Raw genomic sequence first — 23,521 nt, forward strand, 5'->3', positions numbered from 1 at the left:
ATTCTTGAATAAAAATTCCTTTCAGCCACAGCACTTAGCCATATCTAAAATAAAATGGTACACCCAATGCAAACTGTTAGAAAGTGTGTGTCTAAAAACACTGGCCCCTGCTGTCCCACAGGAACAGCGAGAATTAAGCACCTTAAAAACAGGGCATGGTGACACAGGTCTTTACACTCAGCACTCCGGAGGCAAAGGCAGGCAGACCTGAGTTCAAAGCAAGCCCGGTCCACAGGGCGAGTTCCAGGCTAGCCAGGGCTACACAGTGAGACCCTGCCTTGAAAACGCAAAAGCATCGTCCTCAACAGCACATGGGTATTATTTCAGTAAGTGCGAACGGAGAGGGAGTTGCATTACAGAATGAGGAAGAGGGCAGACAGAGAGATGGCTCGGCAGGTAAGAATCAAGAATGCAGACTGTTCTTACAGAGGACTAGCGGTCGGTTCTCAGCATCAGTGTGAGGCAGCTTATAACTGTAACTTCAGTTCCAGGAAAGGCAGTGTCCTCTTCTGAGCTCAACCAGCACCTGCACAAGTGGCAGGCGTGTGTGTGTGTGCGTGCACACACAGGCATGCACGCTCGCACACATGCGCGCGCACACACACAAGCCTGCATGTGTGCACGTGTGCGCATACACACAGAGGAGAGTTATTACAAATTGAAAAATATGGCTTGTTCTTAAGATAAATGCAATAGATAGTTTGGCTGACATAGAGAAATATTATAAATTACCAAAAGGGCAAGAAGACATGGCCAGGTTACAAAAGCCTTCGGTTGTGTGTTCAGAAATTTTATCTATTTAAAGCCTTTACATTGATGGCTACTGGTGAGGACATGTTTTCTGACATCCACATGTGTGTAATGACATGTGCACCCGCAGGCAATGCACACACGAACACCATACATGCAGCACCCCATACGCACACACATAGTGCACATAACTTCCACTTAGCTGTTAATCATCCCACATTGTCATAGAAATTTAAAACATCCCAAGTTAGCTGAGAAGTTTGAACATTTCCTTTGTGCCCTTCACAGTCTTTGGGTAAACAGCTACTGGTGGGGGCGGGGGGCGTCGGGACTCCTGGCCTGCCTCACACAGCCTAATACCACAGCATCTCCATTTAGTGAACAGAGATTAACGTACTGAAAACCTAAAATACCAACTGTCTTGACTCTATTGCCCCGCCCCCAGATATTCTAAAAAACCCATCCATGTCACAACTCACCATCAGCTGAAACGGGACAACATCATCAAGCGTGCATCAGGACAATGGCTTTAGCTGAGGTTTCTTACCTCAGGCAAAAGTCAGAGAAATGCTACCAGATTCCATGCAGACACTACGTGGCTCAAACTCAACGCTGCTGCTCAGAACAGAAAACCAAAGACAGGATGATCTGTTTTTATTGTAAGTTTGGGAATCCTGATTTTCACCGCCATCATTCCATCAATAGACCTTTCTGTAAGTATACTAGGAAAGCAGCTTCTCATTTGACACAAAGACCACCAGCTGTGGAAAATTAAGATTTAGACTGGTAATGGTTTTCATATGCTCTTCATTGTATTCTTTACATTTACATGGAAAAATCTTAGTCTAGGCATCCATCATTATTCTACAGGACAGCGTACATTAAAAAATGGTTATTTGGATAAATACATTAAGGTCTCTCTATCTCTTCCATTCTCTCTCTCTCGTTCTCTCTCTTATTGTCACTCTCAATTTCACAAGTAGATTGTGTAGCCAGCTCTTCTAATTCTGGGCGTGTGATTCTGGAGAGTGTTGCAGAGCCAGGGACTGGGCGACGACACTCGAGGGTGGCCCGGGGATCAGATTCTTGTCGTGTCCTTCCACCAGAGGGTCCCACTGATTGAAGTCTTTATGAAGTCCTATATATATACACATATAATACACTGTCAAGACTCTTAAACAGTTGGGTGCCGCTAGGTGGCACCATCAAATCACCAGTTACAGAACCATTACAGTGAGAACAGAACACTGGGTAGCCAGGAGTTCTGTCCGAGGTCACCAGGTTGCATTAGCAAGTGCAGAATCTCCAGAGAGGCTGAGAGAAAAGCAAGTGGCTCTCAGTGTCCCTGACATGAAAATTCACCCCACGTTCCACAGAAGGAATGTTAGGTTCAACAAGAATATATACATATATCTATATAGATATAGATACATATACTAATGCATATATGCTAAAGATAATATACACATATTAAAGAATGCAAGGCACCATAATTCACTTTTTTGAAGTGTTCCTTTTAAAATTAATTTACTGCTTTATCTACTAAAAACCAAATGGAAAAGCTACAATAAGACTAAGACTGAAGCCGGGCGATGGTGGCGCACGCCTTTAATCCCAGCACTCGGGAGGCAGAGGCAGGCGGATCTCTGTGAGTTCGAGACCAGCCTGGTCTACAGAGCTAGTTCCAGGACAGGCTCCAAAGCCACAGAGAAACCCTGTCTCGAAAAACCAAAAAAAAAAAAAAAAAAAAAAAAAGACTAAGACTGAATGAATATAAAATGTTTTTGTCCTGAGAACCAAGCGACTTGAGTCACAGAGGAAGGCCGTCTCTTACCTAAATGCTTCTGTAGGAAAGCTAACGATGCTTTTTTGGTGAGGTCCATGGCCACATGAGAGTCTATTTCTCCTTTTAATGTTAGCTTGTTTCCAATTATTTTGCCAGTTACAAAAGTAAAGTCTGCAAAATTCTGGTGCACTGAGCCCCTAGAAGAGAAAGATATCAATAATTCCTGTTACTTGAAAAAAAAAACACATTTGTACAAAAGTGATTCTGGCCCAGTTAGACAATTCTCTGCAAAACAAAGAAACAGAATGTGGAATCTGGTCATTTTTGATATACATGAGGGTCAAAAGATGTCCATCTAAGGATCCTGAAATAAAATTCCTTTTCCTGCTAGGGGGAAAAAATGTGCCCTGGTTTATATTTCTTGTTCTGATAGACACCATGGCCAAAAGCAACTTGGGGTGAAAAGGGTTTAGCTCACTTCCAGATTATATACAGTCCTTCATTGAGGGAAGTCAAGGCAAGAACGAGGCAGGAACCCAGAGGCAGGAACTGAAAGAGACTGTGAAGAGGTGCTGCCTGCTGACTTGTTCCCCATAGCTTGCTTGTTCAGCCTGCTTTCTTATAGAACCCAGGACCCAGTCAGGTGTGGCACGCTCTTAGGTGGGCTGAGCCCTCCCACACCAGTCATTAGAAAATGCCCCCAAAGACAAGTCCACAGGCCAGTCTGATGGAGGTAATATCTCAGTTGAGGCCCCCCCTTCCCAGATGACTCCAGTTTGTATAAAGTTGGCAAAAACTAACTGGCGCAACCAGCGTCTTGATTTTAGAAAAAATAATTAGTCTTCCGTTGACCAGAAAAACTTCTGAGAAGATGGAATGTAGTACGTGTTCAAAGAGTCATCAACTCCTACAGAGCCTACCACCTACCCGATCCCTTAGCATAGTATGATTTAATGCCCGTCAGAGCAGCGAGGATTAGAGATTTTAGAACAGTCCCTGTATTTCATCGTAAGCAGCTTACACCACTTACAGTTCTCTCTAATTTACCCGCAGCAGATTGCGGCAGCCAGGTCAGTTATTCCGAGAGTTTGTGTCTTCATTTTCTACTCTGAAACATCAGATACTTCTTGTGTCTGTGGCACTTTCCTGTTTCCTCCACACTTGTGCCTTCCCTTCCGACCCAACACCCTGGCTCGCCACTCTCCTCCCATCTACTATCGGCATTCCTTGAGAGCCTGTTCAGAGAGCAGCTCTTCACTCTCCAATCCCAGCTAGTTACAAGAGGTGTCATGAGCCGGGAACCAAAGTCTGGTGCGCGGCAGTAGCAAGTACTCTCCATTACTGAGTCATCCTCAGTCGAGGGCTCGCACAGAGAAAGGAAGATAAAGGTTAAGAGGTGAGTCCAGAAAGGAGGTAAGGAGGTAGGGAGAAATCGCAGCAGGCACAGGTGAAGACCCTCCCATTGCAAGACAGCACGGGATTGGGGCCCCAGTCTGTGTAAGAAGGATACGGGGAGCTGGACACAAGCGTTCCCCGACCTCTGCTTCCAGACTGCAGATGGAGGCGGGGCCCGAGAGTTGAGTGCTCCGTGAGACTTCCGGTTAAGAATTAGAGACTTCAACATACAAATGCATTAACAAAAAGTTTTAAACTACCTGTGCCTCACCATCTGTCTAAACTCTTAGTTCTACAGGACCCACTGTGGGGCCACTTCTCCCAACAACCCGTTTCAGCTGGAAATGACTCCACCCATTCGTTAACCCAGTGAGGGATAGGGATAAAGCCCTCCCGTTTTCCCTAATGCAGGAGGGACAGGAGCAAGTGAAACCAAATACAGAGCCATGCCTGGGTTTTGTTTGTTTGTTTGTTTCTCCTTTTTTCCGGTCCTGTTCACTTATGAAAAGTTTAATTTATGAATTAGAATAATTAAACTTTCTTTGACAATATCTTTATAGGCCAAGGTAAACTCGAACTCACGGTTCTCCTTCCTCAGTCTCCCAAGTGCTGGAACAACATCTTGAAAAATACAGGAAGCCTAATGCATTATAATAAAAATAATATATGTGGGTCTGGGAGTGGTGATGTGTTTGATCCCAGAACTCAGGAGGCAGAGGCAGGCAGATCTCTATGAGTTGAGGCCAGTCGGGGCTAAGATAAGGCAGAGTAAGAGCCTGTCTAGAAACAAAAACAAATCTCAGTTGTCACCATTATATAATGTGAAATCACCGAGAGACAGACTTATGTATATACTGTGGGATCCCCGACAGACAGACCCATTTATATACTGTGTGATCACCAACAGACAGACCCCATGTATAGACGTGGAATCCCCGAAAGATGGACCCCGTGCATGCCTGTGGGGAATTCTCTGATGCTCCGTGACACTGACAGACTGTCGCCTTGAACTGTGGGCTAACTCTTCTCAGAGTATTTTTCTCTTTCATTTCCCTTTTAGTAGTGAGTGCTCTTTTTGACTGTTTTGATAATTTATTCATTTTCATCTTATGTGTATGAGTGTTTGCTTGAATGTGTCTGTGCATCACATGTACAGTAAGTACCCGTGGAAGGCAGAATGAGGTATCCGATCTCCACTGGAGTTGGCAGATGGTTGGGAGCTGCCATGTGGGTGCTGGGAAGATCACCCAGATGCCCCGGCAGAGCAGCGGGTGCTCTTAACTGCTGAGCCTTCTCTCCAGCCCACAGAGAATTGTGTTGTTGTTGTCTTTAACACAAAAACAGGAAAAGTAACCAAAACAATAAGTTAAAAAAAGAGAAGAAGAGAAGGGGGAAAATGGAAAAGTAACTGCTTTTCTTTTTCCCTTGCTCACCAGTTTACTGAACTGTATTTATCTTGAATACTTAGCCCCATGATAGCTAGTCTGATGGCTGGATGAAAAGAGGTGACCATCAAGAGGTTTGCACATAGAATACACATGCACTGGACGAAGGAACAGTTCCCATCAGGCCGGGATGATACAAGAATTCACTCTGTTATAGAGAGCTGCTCACCCTTTGAAAAGGTGGATTGTTACTTCTAGAATTTTCCCGGTTAATATTCCCTGACCACAACTGGCCATGGGTCACTAGAGCTATGGAAATGGAAGCTGGAAAGCCAAATTATGGGTAGGTGGAACTATTCTAGGAACATCCTTCCTGCCTTTTCCCCCTCCTGAATTAACCAGGGTTCAGAGAATAGAAGGAGGAGCTATATTTCTGCTTGAAAGTCTTTTAAAAAATATTTATTTTTATTTCTCTCTGTATGTGTGTGTGCGCACGTGTATGTATGCACATGTGTATGTGTGTGTGTTTGTGTGCACTTGCTGACAGAGATTAGAAAAGGTCATGGAATCCCTTGGAGCTGGAGATGCAGGCATTTATTTATGAGAGGCCTGACAGGGGAGCTAGGATCCAAAATTCAGTCCTCTGCAAGAGCAGTAACCACTCTTACCTGCTAGGCATCTCTCTAGCCCCATTGGAATAATAATTTTATGAGTTTAAAATCACATCAGGATATAAGCATATGGCTATCACTCAAGGGCATCCTTTTAGAGCTTGGCAAAGTTCATAAACTCATGAGTTGTTCCAACAGATAAACACAATAGATGCTCTCACTTTTTCTTCAAAGACTTCCTTACATGGCCTAAGGATGAACTGCTGTCCCTCACTCCTTCTCCCTCATGTATGTTGGTATGTTCAAGTGTTCAGATGAATGTAGTCAATATCTAATGTACAGACTAAGCTGCCAATATAAAAACTAAAAACATTTTCACTTAAGTTTAGGGCTGGAGAGATGGCTCCATGGGTAAGAGCACTGGCTGTTCTTGCAGATAGATGTCCAGGGTTTGGCTCTCAGTACCCAAAGCTCACAACTGTGTGCACCTCCAGTTCTGGGGGATCTGCAGACACTGCACACACTTGGTGCACAGACAGGCAGGCATGCAGGCAAAACACATTCATCACATCAAAAAAGAAAGAGTAAGTCAGCTGTGCTAGTGAACACCTTAAATCCCAGCACCCTGGAGGCAGAAGCAGGCAGATCTCTGAGTTCGAGGTCAACTTGGTCTACAAAGTGAATTCCAGGACAGTCAGGGCTACACAGAGAAACCCTGTCCCGGGAAAAAAAGAAAGAAAGTCTAAGAGTACTGGAGGTGACAGAGTATATTCTCTATATTAAAATCTAAACACCAGCACAGTCATTTTGCAAAGACTCCCCAATGATGATATCCACTCTACCGAGTTTCAAGTCTAGCATCTAGCAAGTGAGCACTTACCTGATTGTAATCATTTTTCTTTCCTTGCCAGGTTGGTAGAACTTTTTCATTTTCTCGATGGATTTAGAAGACTGGAATTGTGCAGAGTTGATGAAAAAGAGGGGCTGAGGGATTTTGGAATGCAGCTCCTCACTCACCGGATACATCCATGGATCGAGAGCAATCCCACATCTGCAGACACATAGTGATGGAGAATGTAGGCTGGCCAGCAGAGACCATCCTACCCCTGCAACTTACTACCCGGCTCTAGGGAGGGAGCTACGGTTGACTTTGGAACACTGCTGACCTGGCATTGCCAGGAGAGAGAGACCACAGCAACTTACTACAGGGCTCTCAGCCATTTTCTCGAAGTTTTCAATATTCATTTTTGTCACAAGGTTTCCAAAATACCTGTAAATCAGTTGCAATTACTTCAAAACTGAAAAATAGCCATTTGTCTTTTTTCTTCTGTTTTTCTTAAGTTTTTTGTTTGCTTGTCTGTTTTTGGTGTGTGTGTGTATGTATCTGTGTGTGTGTGTGTGTATACATGAGGGAGCGGTATATGCAGATTTCCACAAAAGCCAGCAGATGGTGCCAAATCTCTTAGAGCTGGAGTTGAGGTGGCTATGCACTGCCTGACACGGTGCTGGGAATTGATTAATAGTGCATGCTCTCACCTGCTGATTAATCTCTCCAGCCCATTTCCAAAGTCTTAGGTGTTCCACAGTGTGTCTGTTACACTATTTCAGAGTAACAAGATACCCAGTCACAGAGGACTGTGTTTAGAGGGTGAAGCACATGAAGTAACCCTTGAGAAAATATAACTTTGGGGACTGGAGAGATGGCTCAGTGCTTTACTGCTCTTGCAGAGATCCACACCAGGTGGCTCACAACGACCTGGAACTCTAGCTCTAGAGAATCTGACACCTCTAGCCTCCTGTGCCCTTGCACTCACATGTACACACACACACACACACACACACACATAATTGAAAATTGTGAAAATAAAATGTACAACATTTAAAATCAAGCTTTCTTCTTCCCACTCAGTTTGATCCTGCTCCCTGGCCCTCTTGGAAATCCACCCGTAAGCTAAGCAGATGACAACAGAACACGCCCTTCTATCGAGGAGAAACATCTCAAATTGATGGAGGAAGGTCATTAGTTAAATAATAAAGAAACTGCCTAGGCCCATTTATAGGCCAACCCTTAGGTGGGTGGAGTAAACAGAACAGAATGCTGGGAAAAAGAAGCCGAGTCAGGAGTCGCCATGATTCTCCCACTCCAGACAGACACAGGTTAAGATTCTCCCTGGTAAGCCAGCTCGTGGTACTACACAGAATATTAGAAATGGGTTAGATCAATATGTAAGAGCTAGCCAATAAGAGGCTGAAATTAATGGGCCAGGCAGTGATTAAAAGAATACAGTTTCCGTGTAATTATTTCGGGGTATAAGCTAACCATGTGGGCGGCTGGGTGCCGGGGACGCAGCCCCGCCGCTCTTATTACAACATCAAATGGTCCAGACCACTCCCTAGACAGTTGGGTCCATGTGAGTCTAGGATGAGTAGTTGAAGAAAGAAAATGGTTTTTTTTTGTTGTTGTTGTTTGTTTTGTTTTTTGGGGTTTTTCGAGACAGGGTTTCTCTGTAGCTTTGGTGCCTATCCCAGAACTAGCTCTTGTAGACCAGGCTGGCCTCGAACTCCCAGAGATCTGCCTGCCTCTGTCTCCCGAGTGCTGGGATTAAAGGCGTGCACCACCACTGCCCGGCAAGAAAATGTTTTTATATGTTAGAAAACTGGGCTCTTGTCTGACTTTGATCCCAGTAACTATGATTTTAAATCCAGCCTCATTTTAAAGACAAAAGAAAAGCTCACGATAAAAATTCAAAACCCAATGTCATAGGTAAAATGGTGGCAATACTATCACAAGCACGTCACAGTGAAAACATAAAGATAAATTTCCAAGTGAACATGTGAAGCCCTTTACAGAGAAATGAGGACAATGGGGGATGGGTAAGGACGGGGAAACTGATTTCAAAATCAGCTTGACAAGTGGCAGCTTTCTTCATGGCATGCTCTGCTTACTTAGTCTGGGCCGCCCCTCCCTCCGCCCACTCGTTCTGCGTTCACACATCCTCACTCAAACCCTCCACGTCACGTGTGTTTTGTTACGTCCCCCACTCTCCCTCACAGCCTCTGTTTCCACTGCTGGTGAGACCCTTTCTGGTTTCCCTGTCTCTACATACATTCACCCCAATGAAGCTAAGATCCACATACGAGGCAGATATGATTATATAACGAATGCACAAAGAACTCAGAACAACTAAACAACAACAGGAGAAGATTGGGCCAAAGTGCACCAAGTCGAGAGTTCTTTGAAAGGAAAAAAAAATGGTAAATACGTATTTTGAAAAGTGCAACATCCTTAGCCAATAGGGAGGTGCAGATTAAAACTATTTAGAGAGACAATCTCATCTCAGTGAGAATCAACAAATGCCAGCAAGAACATGGGGAAAGAGGCAGCCTTGTTCACTGTTGGGAGGCGTGTGAACTGCTGTAGGCACTTTGGAGATCAATGTGGAGGCTTTCAACAAGCTAGCATAGAGCTGTGTTATGCCAGGCATCCACCCAAAGGGCTGCACATCCTACTACAGAGATGCCAGTGCATCCGTGCGCATTGCTGCTCTACTCCAACAGCAAGGGAAAGGTGTTGGTAACGGGACGAAGAAATGGTTTCTTCCTAAAAAAATGTACAAACTCGATGATGCAAAGAGCAATGGTAAAGCTTCAGCTGGAGAGACAGATAGCTCAGTGGTTGAGAGCAACTGTTTCTCTGGCCAAGGACATAGGTTCAGTTCCCAGCACCCACATGGCAGCTCACAGCTATCTGTAATTACAGTTCCAGGGCATCTGATGCCCTCTTCTGACCTCTTTCAACACAAAGCATGCACACAGTGCACAGCATACATACAGGCAGGCAAAGCATCCATACATGTAAAACGAAACAAATACAGAAAAATAAGATGTACAAACCCCCAAAGATCCCCTAATCTGTAGAATTTCAGAAAAACAAAACAGTTCTCTCTTCTGTGTATTACCCTGCCCTCAATTCCAGTAATTTTAGTTATCTTGTTTTGTCTCTTACTTGAATCTCTGGTCTTCACTGAGGGTCTGGATAACTGTCGCTCCTCCAAAGGAATGTCCAATCACTGCTATTTTATCCCCATCAATAGCGCCCTGGGTGAAAACAGCAGAACAGTGAGTTACCGTCTCATCTGGTGTTAGAAGATTACATTAAATAGTTCCGTCTGTCATACAATCATTACTCGCTTCAGGTCTCTTAGTACCTTGATGACATAATAGAGCACACACACATATAGGCACATATGTTTTACACACACAGGCACACACACACAGATTCAGAGGTAAACTTACTGGTTTTTATCACCTACACTGAAATTGAGCCTCTCTGATTTCTGTCTTACCTCATCCCATGTTCTCAGTTTATTCAATCTCAGTATTTACTGAATGTCCCCCATGTCAGACAATGTAGTCTCATTTCCAGTGAGCTCACAGTTTACCATGGAAGAACCCGATAGAGACTTTCAACACAATGAAATGCAGCCTGGCATTTGAGGCCCTGAGGCCCAGGCGCACATATGGTCGTATGAGAGCCAACCCAGGCTCTGCAAAGGTCCTGGAGTCCCCAGAAGCTTCTCAGAGGAGGTGATGCCTGACTTGAGTGTTGAAGATTAGACAGGAGTTAGGGGGAAAAGAAGGTGTTTGTGTCAGGCCAAGGGATTGTGCAAGGCAGCACAAAGACAGAAGAAGGTGGCTCTTGGTTGGATCTAGGGAAGAGATCAGTATCTTATCCTCAAACTAAATGACTTCTAGTTCCTTCTACATCCTGTCCTCCAACCTGCAGCTCATGCCGTTCACACTTGTGCCACCCAAAGAAATATCATGCAAAACATTTGGCTAAGTCTTCAAGATCAAGCTAATATGAAGCCATTCCTATCTAACAAATTACCTCCCGTGAAAGTCTAGAGCTGAACCATATGAGCTGCCAGTTCAAAGAGGCAGTTTTATTCATAATTCAACCTGGTGCAGGTTTCACTGCTGCCTGTGTTGTGTGCGTGTGCATGTGGGGGTGTGGGGGTATGTGTACATGCACACACACATGCACACACGCATGCAGGCATGTTGTGGTCTAGTTTTATTTTTATTGATGTGATAAAATACCCTGGGAGAAAAAAGGGCAGCTTTGATGAGAAAGGATTTATTCTAGCTCACAATTCCATGTTTATAGTTCACGATGGCATGGAAGTCAAGATGGCAGGAATTTCAAACAGCTAGTCGTATTATACCAACAATCAAGCACAGAGAGAAATGGATGTATGCATGGCTTACCTGCTTGCTAGCTTACTCATTTGCTGGGCTTAGGTAGATTTCTCCACTCTTCCACAGTTGGGGAGCCCCTGCCTAGGGATTAGTGCTGCCCCCAGTGGACTTCCCACACCCATTAATTAAAACAGTCCCCCACAAACATACCCACAGGCCAACCCAATGAAGACCATCCTCACTGAGTCTCTCTTTCCCGGTGATTCTAGATTGTGTCACGTTGACCAGCCTAGCCATCCATCACAAAGGTTCTGATCACATACCTTGCGATGCAGCAGAAAAACAGCCAACAAAGAACAATATGAAATCACAAACCAAGGAAGAAAGAGCTCTACTACATGCCCACCTTCAGATGTTCCAAATCAAAATCTGAATCCAGGATGTTCACTTTGGGGTTTCCATATGCAATGTCAAGAATTGCACTGAGAGCCCGGGAGCATTCTTTTGCTCTCTGCTGCACCTGAGACAATAATCAGAAGGAAATGATAATGCAAGATACTGTAACACAATAATGTTTGAGTAGGGTTGCCTGTGGGGAAATGGTTAGACATCACAGGCGAAAAAGATGGGAATAAAGGCATGTGATGTGGATGGCAGCTGCAGCGAGGTGACGCTCACCTCTGGCTTCCCTGAGAGGTGACTTGTTTGTGTTGCTAGTTATTGTATACTAGTGTATACAATATGTGAACATAATGTATACAGCATGTAGACAAAGTCTATCCACCCCCAGAGAGGACGCCAACAGGCCAAAGAACCCAGTTCACCAAGGTCACTTACATGTGGGTGCCTGGTGACTCACAAAAGCCATCTCCCCCAAGCAGTAGGACAGTCAGCTAAATCCTAGCTACGCAACCTCGGGGAGGGACTTCGTGAATCATGTAGCTTTCTGGGCTTCCTGGAAAGGAAGATTCCATAGGGATATAGTCTACTTCAATGAAATGTGTGTGGGTCTGAGTACCGTGCCACATTGAACACACCCAAGATAAAGAAGCAGTCAGTATACTTTGTCTCAAGAAGTGATTCCAATGACCACACCAGACAGATATTGTCATTCACTACTTTGTAACACATCAAAGCACAGGTTTACTTGCTCAGCATCTTTCTACTGCAGAGTGATGGAGCCAGCATTCACAGAGAGGTGCATTTTAAGGCCTGTACATTTTTTGTGGGGGGTGGGGTAGGGGAACAGGGTCTCACTATGTAGCTCTGGATGACCTGGAGCTCAATAAGTAGATCAAAATGGTCTCAAACTCACAGAGGTCTGCCTGCTTCTGCCTCCTGAGTTCTAGGCAAGACCTGTGCATTTAGACTGTTGTATTCAGCCTCTCCAAAACCTTTTTAATAATAATGCTTCTAGGGTTGAAGATCTAGTCATTTTCTTTATCAGTTTTGAGATTTAAAAACTAGATACTTTAACAGAAAGGAATTCTGTATGCTATTGTCATTTGCCAGAGTAATTTTGCTTGTTTTTCTGTGAAACAGACATTTCAATAAAAAGAGTTTTCTCCCCTTGGAGAGCCTTCTGACAGACCATTGGGCAAGTGGGAGAGCTAGCAGCTAACGTTAACAGACATCATGCTTTCAAGGCCGCAGCGCCTCTTCTCTCCCTGAACCGTACCTGCTCTTTCCGAACTCTCTCCTCCTCCTCTTGCTTTAGCAATTTCAGGTAAAGCCAAGACTTGTTGTCTGCTTTTGCAGCCACCTGGTCATCAAAATAGTAAGTTGCGGATGCCGATCCATCTCTACGACACATACAGATTAGGTTATGAGTTGCAGATGCAGATCCATCTCTCTGACACACACAGATTAGATACGCTCCATTCATCTGACGGTCTTCTGCGGTTCCATCCTTGCTCAGTTTTGCTCTTATCTGTTGGCTTCCCGTCCCTCTTCTGCTCTACTTTGCCCTCCACAAACACAAGAGGACTCTAGGGGAATGCTTGGGAAAGGATCTAATCATCCATTGTCTAGAAACATGCGAATAACCCCTCTGCTTTCACAATCCTAGAAGGCAACATCGGGGCCACGTTGGAAGCCATTCTCATGAGCTGGGGACAGAGCTCAATGGTAAAGTGTTTACCCAACATGCACAATGTCCTGTTTCCAACACCCTGTACTATAAAAATAACACAACACAACACAACACAAAACCCTGTACTATAAAAATAACACAACACAACACAAAACTCTCTGAAATTGAATTACAGCATTGGCATCTAATAACTTTAGGTATTTTGGGTAAAATGACCTCCATTTGTAGTTCATGTGAAATGAACGAAACAACCATCCCATAGGATTGTTACAAATTCTAAAGGACCAAGATAACGCCTGAAATACTGCAGCTTAGTCCATGGCGGACCTTTGCTGTCTTCCGGCATGAACTCTTCTGAAAGTCTTGACAATGTAGTTCATTCTCTTTTTGTTCTCATCATGCAAAATTCCACCCATGGCTTCTATGAGCTTACAGAATAGTTATAGGTATAGTTAAGTATGCTAGCATGTTTTTTTGTTTTGTTTTGTTCTTTTAATTTGACATACACAAGAACATACCTGTGCTCTACAGCAGCAACTATGAACCCATAAGATGCCAGGCCAATGCCGATAGCAGAATAAATTGTTCTAGAAAACAAAAAGGGGGAAGCGCTACAATTATCAACAGCCATTACAAACCCAAGTCCACTATGAAAATGAAGAACATGGAGCCTGTTACACCCTGCATCCGCACACTGGGCAGCTCTTGTCCTCAAAGAGCTTACCCCTTGGGAGGCATGTGGCTGTGTCTGGAGGTGTTTTACTTTCTCTGGAGAAAGGAGGCTAGGGGCATCTACTGAGCAGAGGGACACTGCCAAGCATCCTACAGTACATGGGATAGGACCTCTAAAACGAGCCAAAATTATGTGGTCTAAACTGTCAAGAATTCTGAATTAATGAAACTCCAAGTTAATGTCACAGTGATTACAAAATAATGGCTTTTGGAGTTGATGTAGATTCATGTCTACAGTGCACGTGCACACACATGCACACACACACACACACACACAGAGGTTTAATTATTCTCTTTCATTCCTCATTCCTCCCCTGACCATCTTCTTCAGTTCATCCTTGACTCAATTTTCCCTTATCTAGTGACTTCCCTTTCCTCTTAGGAAGTGCTCAGAAAAGGGTCTGATTGTCCATTGTTTACTGACATGCAAAATACTATCCAATTATCAAAGGCAAATGTGGGGGCCATATTGAAAAGCCATTCTCACAAGTTGGGAACACAGCTCAGTGCTAAAGTGAGCTGAACTTAAGTTTGAAGTTTTGAAATCTTTGTCATTTAGTAGCTATCTGATCTTTAGATAGTTACCCAATTTTGCTGTCACTTATGAGACAGGGCTAAGAACAAAGGCTTACATTTAGGGTTAAAGGAGGTTAAGGTTTTCTTTTTTATTTATTTATTTACTTATCTATTTATTTATTTTTGGTTTTTTGAGACAGGGTTTCTCTGTAGCTTTTGGAGCCTGTCCTGGAACTAGTTCTTGTAGACCAGGCTGGTCTCAAACTCACAGAGATCTGCCTGTCTCTGCCTCCTGAGTGCTGGGATTAAAGGTTTTCTTTTTCAAAGATTTAAAATTTTTTATTTGTGTATGTGCACACATGTGCAAGTGCGTGTGGAGGCCAGAAGAGGGCATTGTATCCCTTGGAGCTGGAGTCATCTGTAGCTGAGGGCTACCTGATGGGGGCTCTGGTATATGAACTTGGGTTCTCTGCAAGAGCAGGAAGTGAACCTTCTTCATAACTTCAGAAACTTTTGACAAGGTAATGCACACAGGGAGGCCATCCATAGGAAGGTAGGTCAGGTTCCATCACTTCCTAGCTGCTTGGCCTGCTTCAGGTCCTTGAGTCTTCTCAGCTGTGGTCAAGTGAGCGCGTGTACCTTTGGTGCCTTGAACCTACTTAAAGCAGTGTGACTACTTAGCACATCTAGTGTTCCAGAAATGATCAGACTGTGAGAAGACGGCATGTAACTCAGTCACAGCCACACCCTGCCACATCTCCTTTTTTTTTTTTTTTTTTTGGTTTTTCGAGACAGGGTTTCTCTGTGGTTTTGGAGCCTATCCTGGAACTAGCTCTGTAGACCAGGCTGGTCTCGAACTCACAGAGATCCACCTGCCTCTGCCTCCCAAGTGCTGGGATTAAAGGCGTGCGCCACCACCGCCGGCCACATCTCCATTTTTTATGACCTCCTTCCCACACCATGCGTTCCACAGTCCATGTCCGCAAAAATAGAAAAGGGATGTTTGGGAACTGTGTTTTCCACTGCTGGAGGCACAGGAAGTGATGTGGTCAATGGTGTAGACTTGAAGCCCCGCCTTCTTCAGGTCAGAGTAGCTACTTCCGGCTCTGTGAGAAAAACATCTCGATCCTGCTGTGGCAACCATTGACAATGCTAAAGCTGAATGCACGTAGCTCTGCTCCCAGACAGCTTTTCTATAGACGGCTGGCTAAATCGGTTTCTTGAATTCCCATCCGCCAATCACTACTGCGGCAGAAATCAAATAATTTCCTAGACTTTGATTACAGTGCTGAGAAATGATTCTACCCAACTTTCGACCAGTCCCACAGTCAGTGGGAACCCCAATTATCCAACATGGGCCAACATTACATTCTGAAATCTGATCCTTTGTTTGCTTGTTTTTAAAGCAACAAATCTAGGCAGTGATGGCTGGGAACTAAAACTGTCTGGTCTCCCAAGCATTACCTGAAGCCTCCAAGACCATGAGAAAAGACAATTAGTGGATATTTTTCACCAGTCTTCAGAGGAGAATTCCAGCTTGCAGGCGTTTTCATTGAACCTGGACAACAGTAGGAGGGAAATCAGTATTTCCTCTGGCTTGAATGCTGCTAACTAATTACTTTCTACCTTCTAGGTACAAATCCCCAACCCCTGGAGTCTTAACAAAGATTTTAAAAGTTGGTACGCTCACTTAAAAAGCCAGATACTAGACACTCACCAACCAGGGACCTCAATGTGTCTTTCCCCCATGAGTGCATTACTAGTCACTGTCACTGACCCCATGGGGAGAACTTTTCCTACTTACAGGCATATTCTGCAAGGACACTGCTTGCTTCTATTTTGAGGTTTTGAGATAATGTTGAACATTTAATTTAAAACTAACCATGCAGGAGACCTTAGATAATTGTACTTCTAGCCAGGACCTGAGACCCAGAGATTCCTCTCATGGTGCTTCGCAGTCCAGCCAAAGATGGGAGAGATGGGGAATTCACACATCAGAGCGAGCTTTGCATGAGACGGCCACTGACTAGTTATTGACCACGGGCATGGTCCTCAGCTTCAGATTCCTCTTCTACAAAATGGTGGGAGTGATTGTGGTCTCAGACACTTTTAACAAAATTTGTTATCTAATTAGTTTTTTATATAAGGCGCCCATTCTCTGTATATAAAGTCCTAGTAAAAAGCTCGAAACTGGAAAATACCACCTCCCTTTCCTTCACATCTTAGTGTTTTTATCATTCGTGTTATGATCATTTGGATGTCATTGTCTCATAGACAAATATGTGGTCATGAACACTGAATGTGATGGCTGCTATGCTATGCAGCAGTATTTTCTAGTTTAGGGTCTTTTCCTGCTTTAAAGCAATTTCTATGAAAATCTGAAGATAAGCTTAAAGAGAATTCTCAAAGCTGAAAAACTTGAAGTGTGGGAGTCTCCTCTGTGTGCTATGATTACCATTAATGAGTAAAAAAACTGCCGTGGCCTGTTGATAGGGCAGAATTTAGGTAGGCGGAGAGAACTGGACTGGATGCTGGGAGGAAGAAGGGCAGAGTCAGAGGGAAGCCATGGAGCGGCCAGAATCAGACATGCCGAATCTTTGCCCATAAGCCACTGCCACGTGGCAATATACAAATTAATAAAAATGGGTTAAATTAATATAAGAGTTAGTCAGTAAGAAGCTAGAGCTAATGGGCCAAGCAGTGTTTTAATTAATACAGTTTCTGTGTGGTTATTTTGGTTCTGGGTGGCCGGGACAAACTAGTGGCTTCTCCAAGATTGAAGGATAAATTTGAAGGTATAATTAACATAGGTTCAAATTTACACCCAATCTAACAAATGATAGGAATGGAAAGTCTCCTTGGTATAATGCGGGTATATTAAATGATGGCTGCCTTGGACTGTAGGACAGACTGTAGGACAGAAGTGGGTCCTCTGTGGGTGGGTGATGGGCAGGAACTGAGATCTCCTAGATAAGTAAGATGGTAGTTGGGCTTGGCTTCTATTTTTCTATTTTTGTCTGAAACAATACGTACAGGCAATGGTCCCACCAGACAGTTTGCTATTCTCACCACATGGTGGCTTCCACCACAAGAGGTAAGAAGGGAAATTGTGGAGCAGGAATAAGAAGATGCTAAGGCAAATATGACATCCCTACCCCATCCCATCCCATCCAAATCAGAATTTGCAAAATGATAAAGAACACTTGCTTCTCTCAATGTTGCCTAATTCCTTAGAAAATCCTGTCTCTCTGGCTAGGGAGATCTCTCAACTGTTAAAGTGTTGGCCTTGCATGTGGTATAAAAATACGAGGCACATGCCTGTAATCCCAGTGTTGTGGAGGCTGAGAAGGGGATCCCTGGGGCTCGCCGATGAGCCATCCTAGCCTAACTGGTGAGCCCCAGATTACTGGGAGGTGGACTGCGTTCCTAAGAAATAACACCTCAGGCTGTCCTCTAGCCTTCACATGAATGCACTCGTGTGCATAAGAACACACATATACACATACCATACACACAGTTAGAAAAGGAAAAAGAAATTCCATCCTTACCATCATAGAACATCAACTGTAGTCTTACTGCTTCTAACTTTTCTTTCTTATATACATATATACATACACATATACACATACATACACATATACACATACATACACATACACACATACATACATATATATAACACATACATATATACACACATACACATATACACATACATACACATATACACATGCATAAACATATACACATACATACACATATACACATGCATACATATACACACACATATACACACACATACACATATACACACACATACACATATACACATACATACACATATACACATACATACACATATACACATACATACACATATACACATACATACGCTATGTATATAACTTCAGAACAGGACCAATAGAAATCTTACCATATAAGTAGTTCAAAAATTTGCCTATAAAATGGGGTGTTCCAAGAAATTTACTAAGACCAAAAAAATATTCTTTGTTTGGGATCCAAACAGTGTCCAAGCGCTCTTGATCCTCAGATGGGTAGTACAATCGCAAGAAGACGCTCTGTTGGGAAAAGAAAGGAACAGACTCAGTCAAACACAGTCCGGGTGCAGCACTTTGCGTTTCTCACCAGGACCCAGATCCCTGTCTTTCCTTAAGAAGCCTAGGGAAGTGTTCCAGCTGCTGAGTGCCTGAAGATGACCATGAAGGAGAAGATAGAAGAGCCATGCTCTGACTAGAGAAAAATCTGAGATAAAGTAGGATTTATCAGGACATTAATCAGGATACAATAAACAACTGAAGGGAGACACAGTAGCAAATGTGTCGCAACAGGAACAGCCAATTAGTCGTTCCCAGGTGAGTGCGAGATCAAGTCATCACGTGTGTGTGTGCGAGGGAGCAAGGGCAAGGCCTTGGGATTTCAGGTTAAGGCAAAGGAAGGCATTACCTCATTAGTATAACCGAACATCAAGTCTGCAGAACCGACGGGGTAAGATCCATTTCCTCTGGGGATTTTACTGTGGCCAGAGCTGGCAGTAGACATCACGGCTTGTATCTTATGGAACCATGCTGAAAAATAAGTTCAGTTAATGTAAGCACATGGCAGCAACCCAGTCCTCGGTGACTTCCAAGGCAATAAGTACTGCTCGTAGCTTCTGGCTGTGTGTGTGTGTTTGTGTGTGTGTGTTTTCATTTGTGCATGTGAATATGGAGGCCCGAGGTCTATGTCAGCTCTTCTCTTCAGTTGCTCTCCACCCCATTTTTTTTTTTTTTTTTTTTTTTTTTTTTTTTTTTTTTTTTTTTTTTTTTTTTGGTTTTTCGAGACAGGGTTTCTCTGTGGTTTTGGAGCCTGTCCTGGAACTAGCTCTTGTAGACCAGGCTGGTCTCGAACTCACAGAGATCCGCCTGCCTCTGCCTCCCGAGTGCTGGGATTAAAGGCATGCACCACCATCGCCCGGCTCCACCCCATTTTTTGAAGACAGAATTCTCACTGAACCTGGAGCTGACTGATGGGACTGGGTGACAGGCCATTGAGCGCCACAGATTCAGCTGTTTCCGCCTCCCCAGCACCGGCAGTTACAGACATATGCCCAGATTTTACGTGGGTTCTGTCTGAGATCTGATCGTCATACGTCATACGTGTGTGTGACGAGCGCATTACCGATAGACTCACTTCCCCAGCACCCTCTCGTTTCTCACCCCACTCAAGGGCCTGCTTTGTACAAACCATGAATGGGGCTTTTGGGAATAAAAAGATAAAGGTAGACAGGCATCTTCTGACTAGTGTTTATACTGTGTGTGTGTGTGTGTGTGTGTGTGTGAGAGAGAGAGAGAGAGAAAGAGAGAGAGAGAGAGAGAGAGAGAGAGAGAGAGAGAGAGAGAGAGAGAGAGAGAGAGAGAGAAGACAGGGCTTCTCAGTGTAGCCCTAGGTGTCCTGAAACTCACTCGGTAGACCAAGCTGGCCTCAGCCTCACAAAGGTCTGCCTGCTGGCCTCCTCCTCCTCAGTGCTAGGGTTAAAGGCATGTTCCACTTTGCACAGTAAGCTTACACTTCTGTCCATCTGGACCTGACATGTTTCCATAGCAATATCAAAGCTGATGGCCAAGATGAAACTAAATGGCCACTTCCCAATTGCCTCTTCTCACTCTGCAACTGTCCAGCCCCACCCCGAACCCTAGAATCTCTATCTTGTGAACTGCAGGCCAGAATCCCGTAAGTCAAGCAACTCTTTATACAATATCTATGATTTGTTCTTATTTGGGAGTTATCCCTGATCCCAGACACAAACATTTCTTCTTCAGAATCAGGAATTCTGTGGGTGTGGCATATTCTGTATGATCACAAGAATGAGGACAGTGGCCCAGACTAGCTACTGCTCAAGAGCTGGCCCCTCTAGTCTAAATACAACTGCTGGTGAACCAGGCTCAGTACGATTTTGGGCAAAGGAGGGCACTAAGATGAAACACCACCAACTTCTCTTGTCCTGCATTCAAACCCATCATCTCTGACCCACCCACTCTTTCCTTCTCTGAAGTCCAAACCCTTCCATATACCTGCAACTGCCCTCCTTTCTAAACCTCAGTCAAATCCATGCTTCACTTTTAGATGTTGGGCCTATGGGCTGGAGAGATGGCTCAGAGGTTAAGAGCACTGGCTGCTCTTCCAGAGGTCCTGGGTTCGATTCCCAGCAACCACATGGTGCCTCGCAACCCTCTATAATAGGATCTGATGCCCTCTTCTGGCATGCAGAACACTAATACATCAAATACAGTAAAATTTTTAAAAAAATAGATGTTGGGTCCAAATAACAACAAATCGAAACTCATACTTTTCTTCATACACTAAGTCTGCCCTCAGCATGTACTTTGTTGAACCATGGGAGCCGAGTATTCTGCTGCACAGACTCTGTGTTTTGCACTGCGCAGGCTCTGCCAAACACCCAGAGCTATGTGAAGTGTGGCACCCGCCTTGTTATCGTGCAGCATTGCTCAGCAAGGTTTTGCATCTTGGCAGTAATCTTCTTCACATTCTCCACTGATGACTCAGATGTCAAGCACCAGCCGGCCAATGGAGGCTTCAATACACAAGGCCTCCTACGCGAAGCTGATCCTTGGGCAGGCATCATGGGTCTCACCCAGAGCTTACCAAGGCAGATCCCAGTCCTCACTCCAACTCAACTGAACCAAAAAGATTCAAAGTAGGCTGACTCAAGTTGAAGAAATGTTGTGTCGTGGTCCAGACCTCTTGGCCCACCACACTGATTAAGCAATGGTAAGGGGCAATTCAGGATAGACAGGGTAAAGTGAAGTGAAGCCCAGTGCTGGACCCAAGTGGCCCTGTTTCACAAATGAGCTATGGTGCTCCAGCCTAAGCAATTCAACTCCTCTCTCTGGTGCCTTTGGTAGAGTGGGAGATAAAGGCCCTTAACCAGCCTCCAGACAGCTGTGCGGATAAAGGCAGATGATAGGAATGTATTCATCGTGTGCCTAAAACTGGCTGTAGATGTAACTGGCAGCCAACTGCCGTTACTTCTTCCCTTCTCCAGAGCCGGTAACCTCTCACCACTCAAAGGATGGAGAGTCCTTAGAAGGGCTTAGCAGATCTACCTTAGGGCTTCCATTCTCCTTCAGGACACATTCAAAATTCCAGGCATTTCTCCAAAGACTTTTTTTTTTTTTTTTTTTTTTTGCCTCCTCTTGGTGAACATTCCGGGGCTTCTTTAGAATCACAAAAGCTTCTTCCTCTCCCATGTAAGGTTATCTGTGGAGTCGGGCTTGGTGTAACTGGGAGGCGACAAGTCTAGAGAGTAATGCGGTAGAAGACACCTCTGCCTCTCCTTCTGTGGTGAGCAGCCAGAGTGCGGCTGTACCCCACCTATAGGCAGCCATAGCAGGGCTGGACCAGTGGGGAGACCACTGGCTCTCACAGCTCAGTGAGGAGCCCCAGAGAACTCTTAGCTGCTTTGGAGACCTTCCTATCAGAAGAGTTCCACAGCCCACACGCGAGGTCTTCATTCTACTGAAACCATGGGAACCTCCTCAAACAACTGATGGTTCTCCACGACCTTCTCTACTTTAGGAGCCTGTTCACCCAAATCTAGGAGCCACAAGTACTACACTGGGTGCAGCAAAGCTCGCACATCACATGAGCCTGCATCTCCATCCTCCTACCTGTTTGGAATCATCATAAGATGGAAGAAAGAGATGTCGGAACAACCTCATCTTGGATGCTATAGACTGTGGCTCAGAATTCATCTTTTCCCAATCTTCAACTTTATTTGAATAGGAACTTTGGACTCTTAGGATGCTACCTGGTATATATTTTTGTTAGCCAAATATCCTAGGTCTTGGGATGTATACATTCTGGAAAAATTGCAATCTCTTTTATACTTTTATTGTCCTTCATCAGCATGTAGTGTATCTCTAGCCGATACTGGTAAGCTTCCCCAGGTATGGCAGCACATACATGCCTGGAATATCAGTGCTGGCAAAGAGAACAGGATAAATAATTCAAGGCTAGCATTTGCTGTCTAGTGAGTTAGAGATCAGCCTGGGCTACATAAGGCTGTACCAATCAACCAACAGAGGGTGAGGGGAGACGAGTTAATATGTTTGTTGCATAAGCATGAGGACCCGAGTTAAATCTGCAGCACCACATAAAACACTAGGCATGGCTGCATGGACCTGAAACCCCAGCGCTGAGGCAGAAAGACAGGAAGATCTCTGGGGCTTACTGACTGTCAGTCTAGTTTCAGGTTCAGTGTGAGACCCTGTCTCCAGGGAATGAGGTGGGAAGCACTAGAACAGGACCCTGGACATTTTCCTCTGGCTTTGGTTTATGTATACAGGTGTGGACGCTCACAGACACACAGGCACTTATAACACAAACACACACTCACAAGTAAACATCATCACCTGAATTAACTATATTTTCTATGTATTCCTTTAACAAGAAATTGATCATCTACTGTTTTAATCTATTACAATTTAAAAATATTCATGTATCAACTTTCGAGTATCTAGAATGAGTATGGCATTAGGCTAACACAAGTCCCAGGAAGATAAATAATTAATAACCCTGTTCTCAAGGAACAGATTTCCAGTGATGTTTAAAGATAAGAGGATAGAAAACATGTCTTTAAATTCTCACCCTGTACCATAAGAGTAAATGATATAAAATGTACCCATCCTGTGACCTGTTTCCAATTCCTGAAACTGATACTTGGAAAGCTTAACTTCAAGTAGGTCACAGCTTCCCTGATGACAAGCTTTTAGTCACCTTAGTCACTACCATATCCATAGGCCTTCGCTTCCTAAGAGGGGTTGAGAGATGAATGGACCCCTGAGATATTATTAATACCTGTGCAAATATCAATATAAGGCCAGTCCTTTTCCTATTGATTCATCCATTTTCCCAATTATGAAGTAGGGCAAAGTGTATCTCGATGACACGGAGTTACGCAAGCCCTTTTGTAGATACTGTGGGAAGGAGTCACCCAACCAGCCCAAACAGCTAGATCCAAAGTGAGTACATG

General features: G+C 44.2%; 1 protein-coding gene across 2 annotated transcripts in view; it reads right to left on the minus strand.

The window, feature by feature from the left end:
* Positions 1 to 1,387: 1,387 nt before the first annotated feature.
* Pla2g7 (phospholipase A2 group VII) overlaps positions 1,388 to 23,521 on the minus strand; it is a 46,308-nt gene continuing 24,174 nt past the window's right edge. For both annotated transcript variants that reach the window (XM_057751921.1, XM_057751920.1), the window contains 10 exons: positions 18,934 to 19,055; positions 18,404 to 18,548; positions 15,934 to 16,027; positions 13,740 to 13,808; positions 12,808 to 12,931; positions 11,536 to 11,649; positions 9,934 to 10,025; positions 6,808 to 6,978; positions 2,585 to 2,733; positions 1,388 to 1,888 (listed from right to left, as the gene is read on the minus strand). In XM_057751921.1, coding sequence (XP_057607904.1) covers positions 1,752 to 1,888; positions 2,585 to 2,733; positions 6,808 to 6,978; positions 9,934 to 10,025; positions 11,536 to 11,649; positions 12,808 to 12,931; positions 13,740 to 13,808; positions 15,934 to 16,027; positions 18,404 to 18,548; positions 18,934 to 19,029 — 1,191 coding nt within the window. In that variant the 5' untranslated portion in view covers positions 19,030 to 19,055 and the 3' untranslated portion in view covers positions 1,388 to 1,751. The remainder of the gene's footprint in view (positions 1,889 to 2,584; positions 2,734 to 6,807; positions 6,979 to 9,933; positions 10,026 to 11,535; positions 11,650 to 12,807; positions 12,932 to 13,739; positions 13,809 to 15,933; positions 16,028 to 18,403; positions 18,549 to 18,933; positions 19,056 to 23,521) is intronic.

Source organism: Chionomys nivalis, chromosome 19 (assembly GCF_950005125.1).
Source record: "Chionomys nivalis chromosome 19, mChiNiv1.1, whole genome shotgun sequence".
In the NCBI taxonomy this organism is placed as follows: Eukaryota; Metazoa; Chordata; class Mammalia; order Rodentia; family Cricetidae; genus Chionomys; species Chionomys nivalis.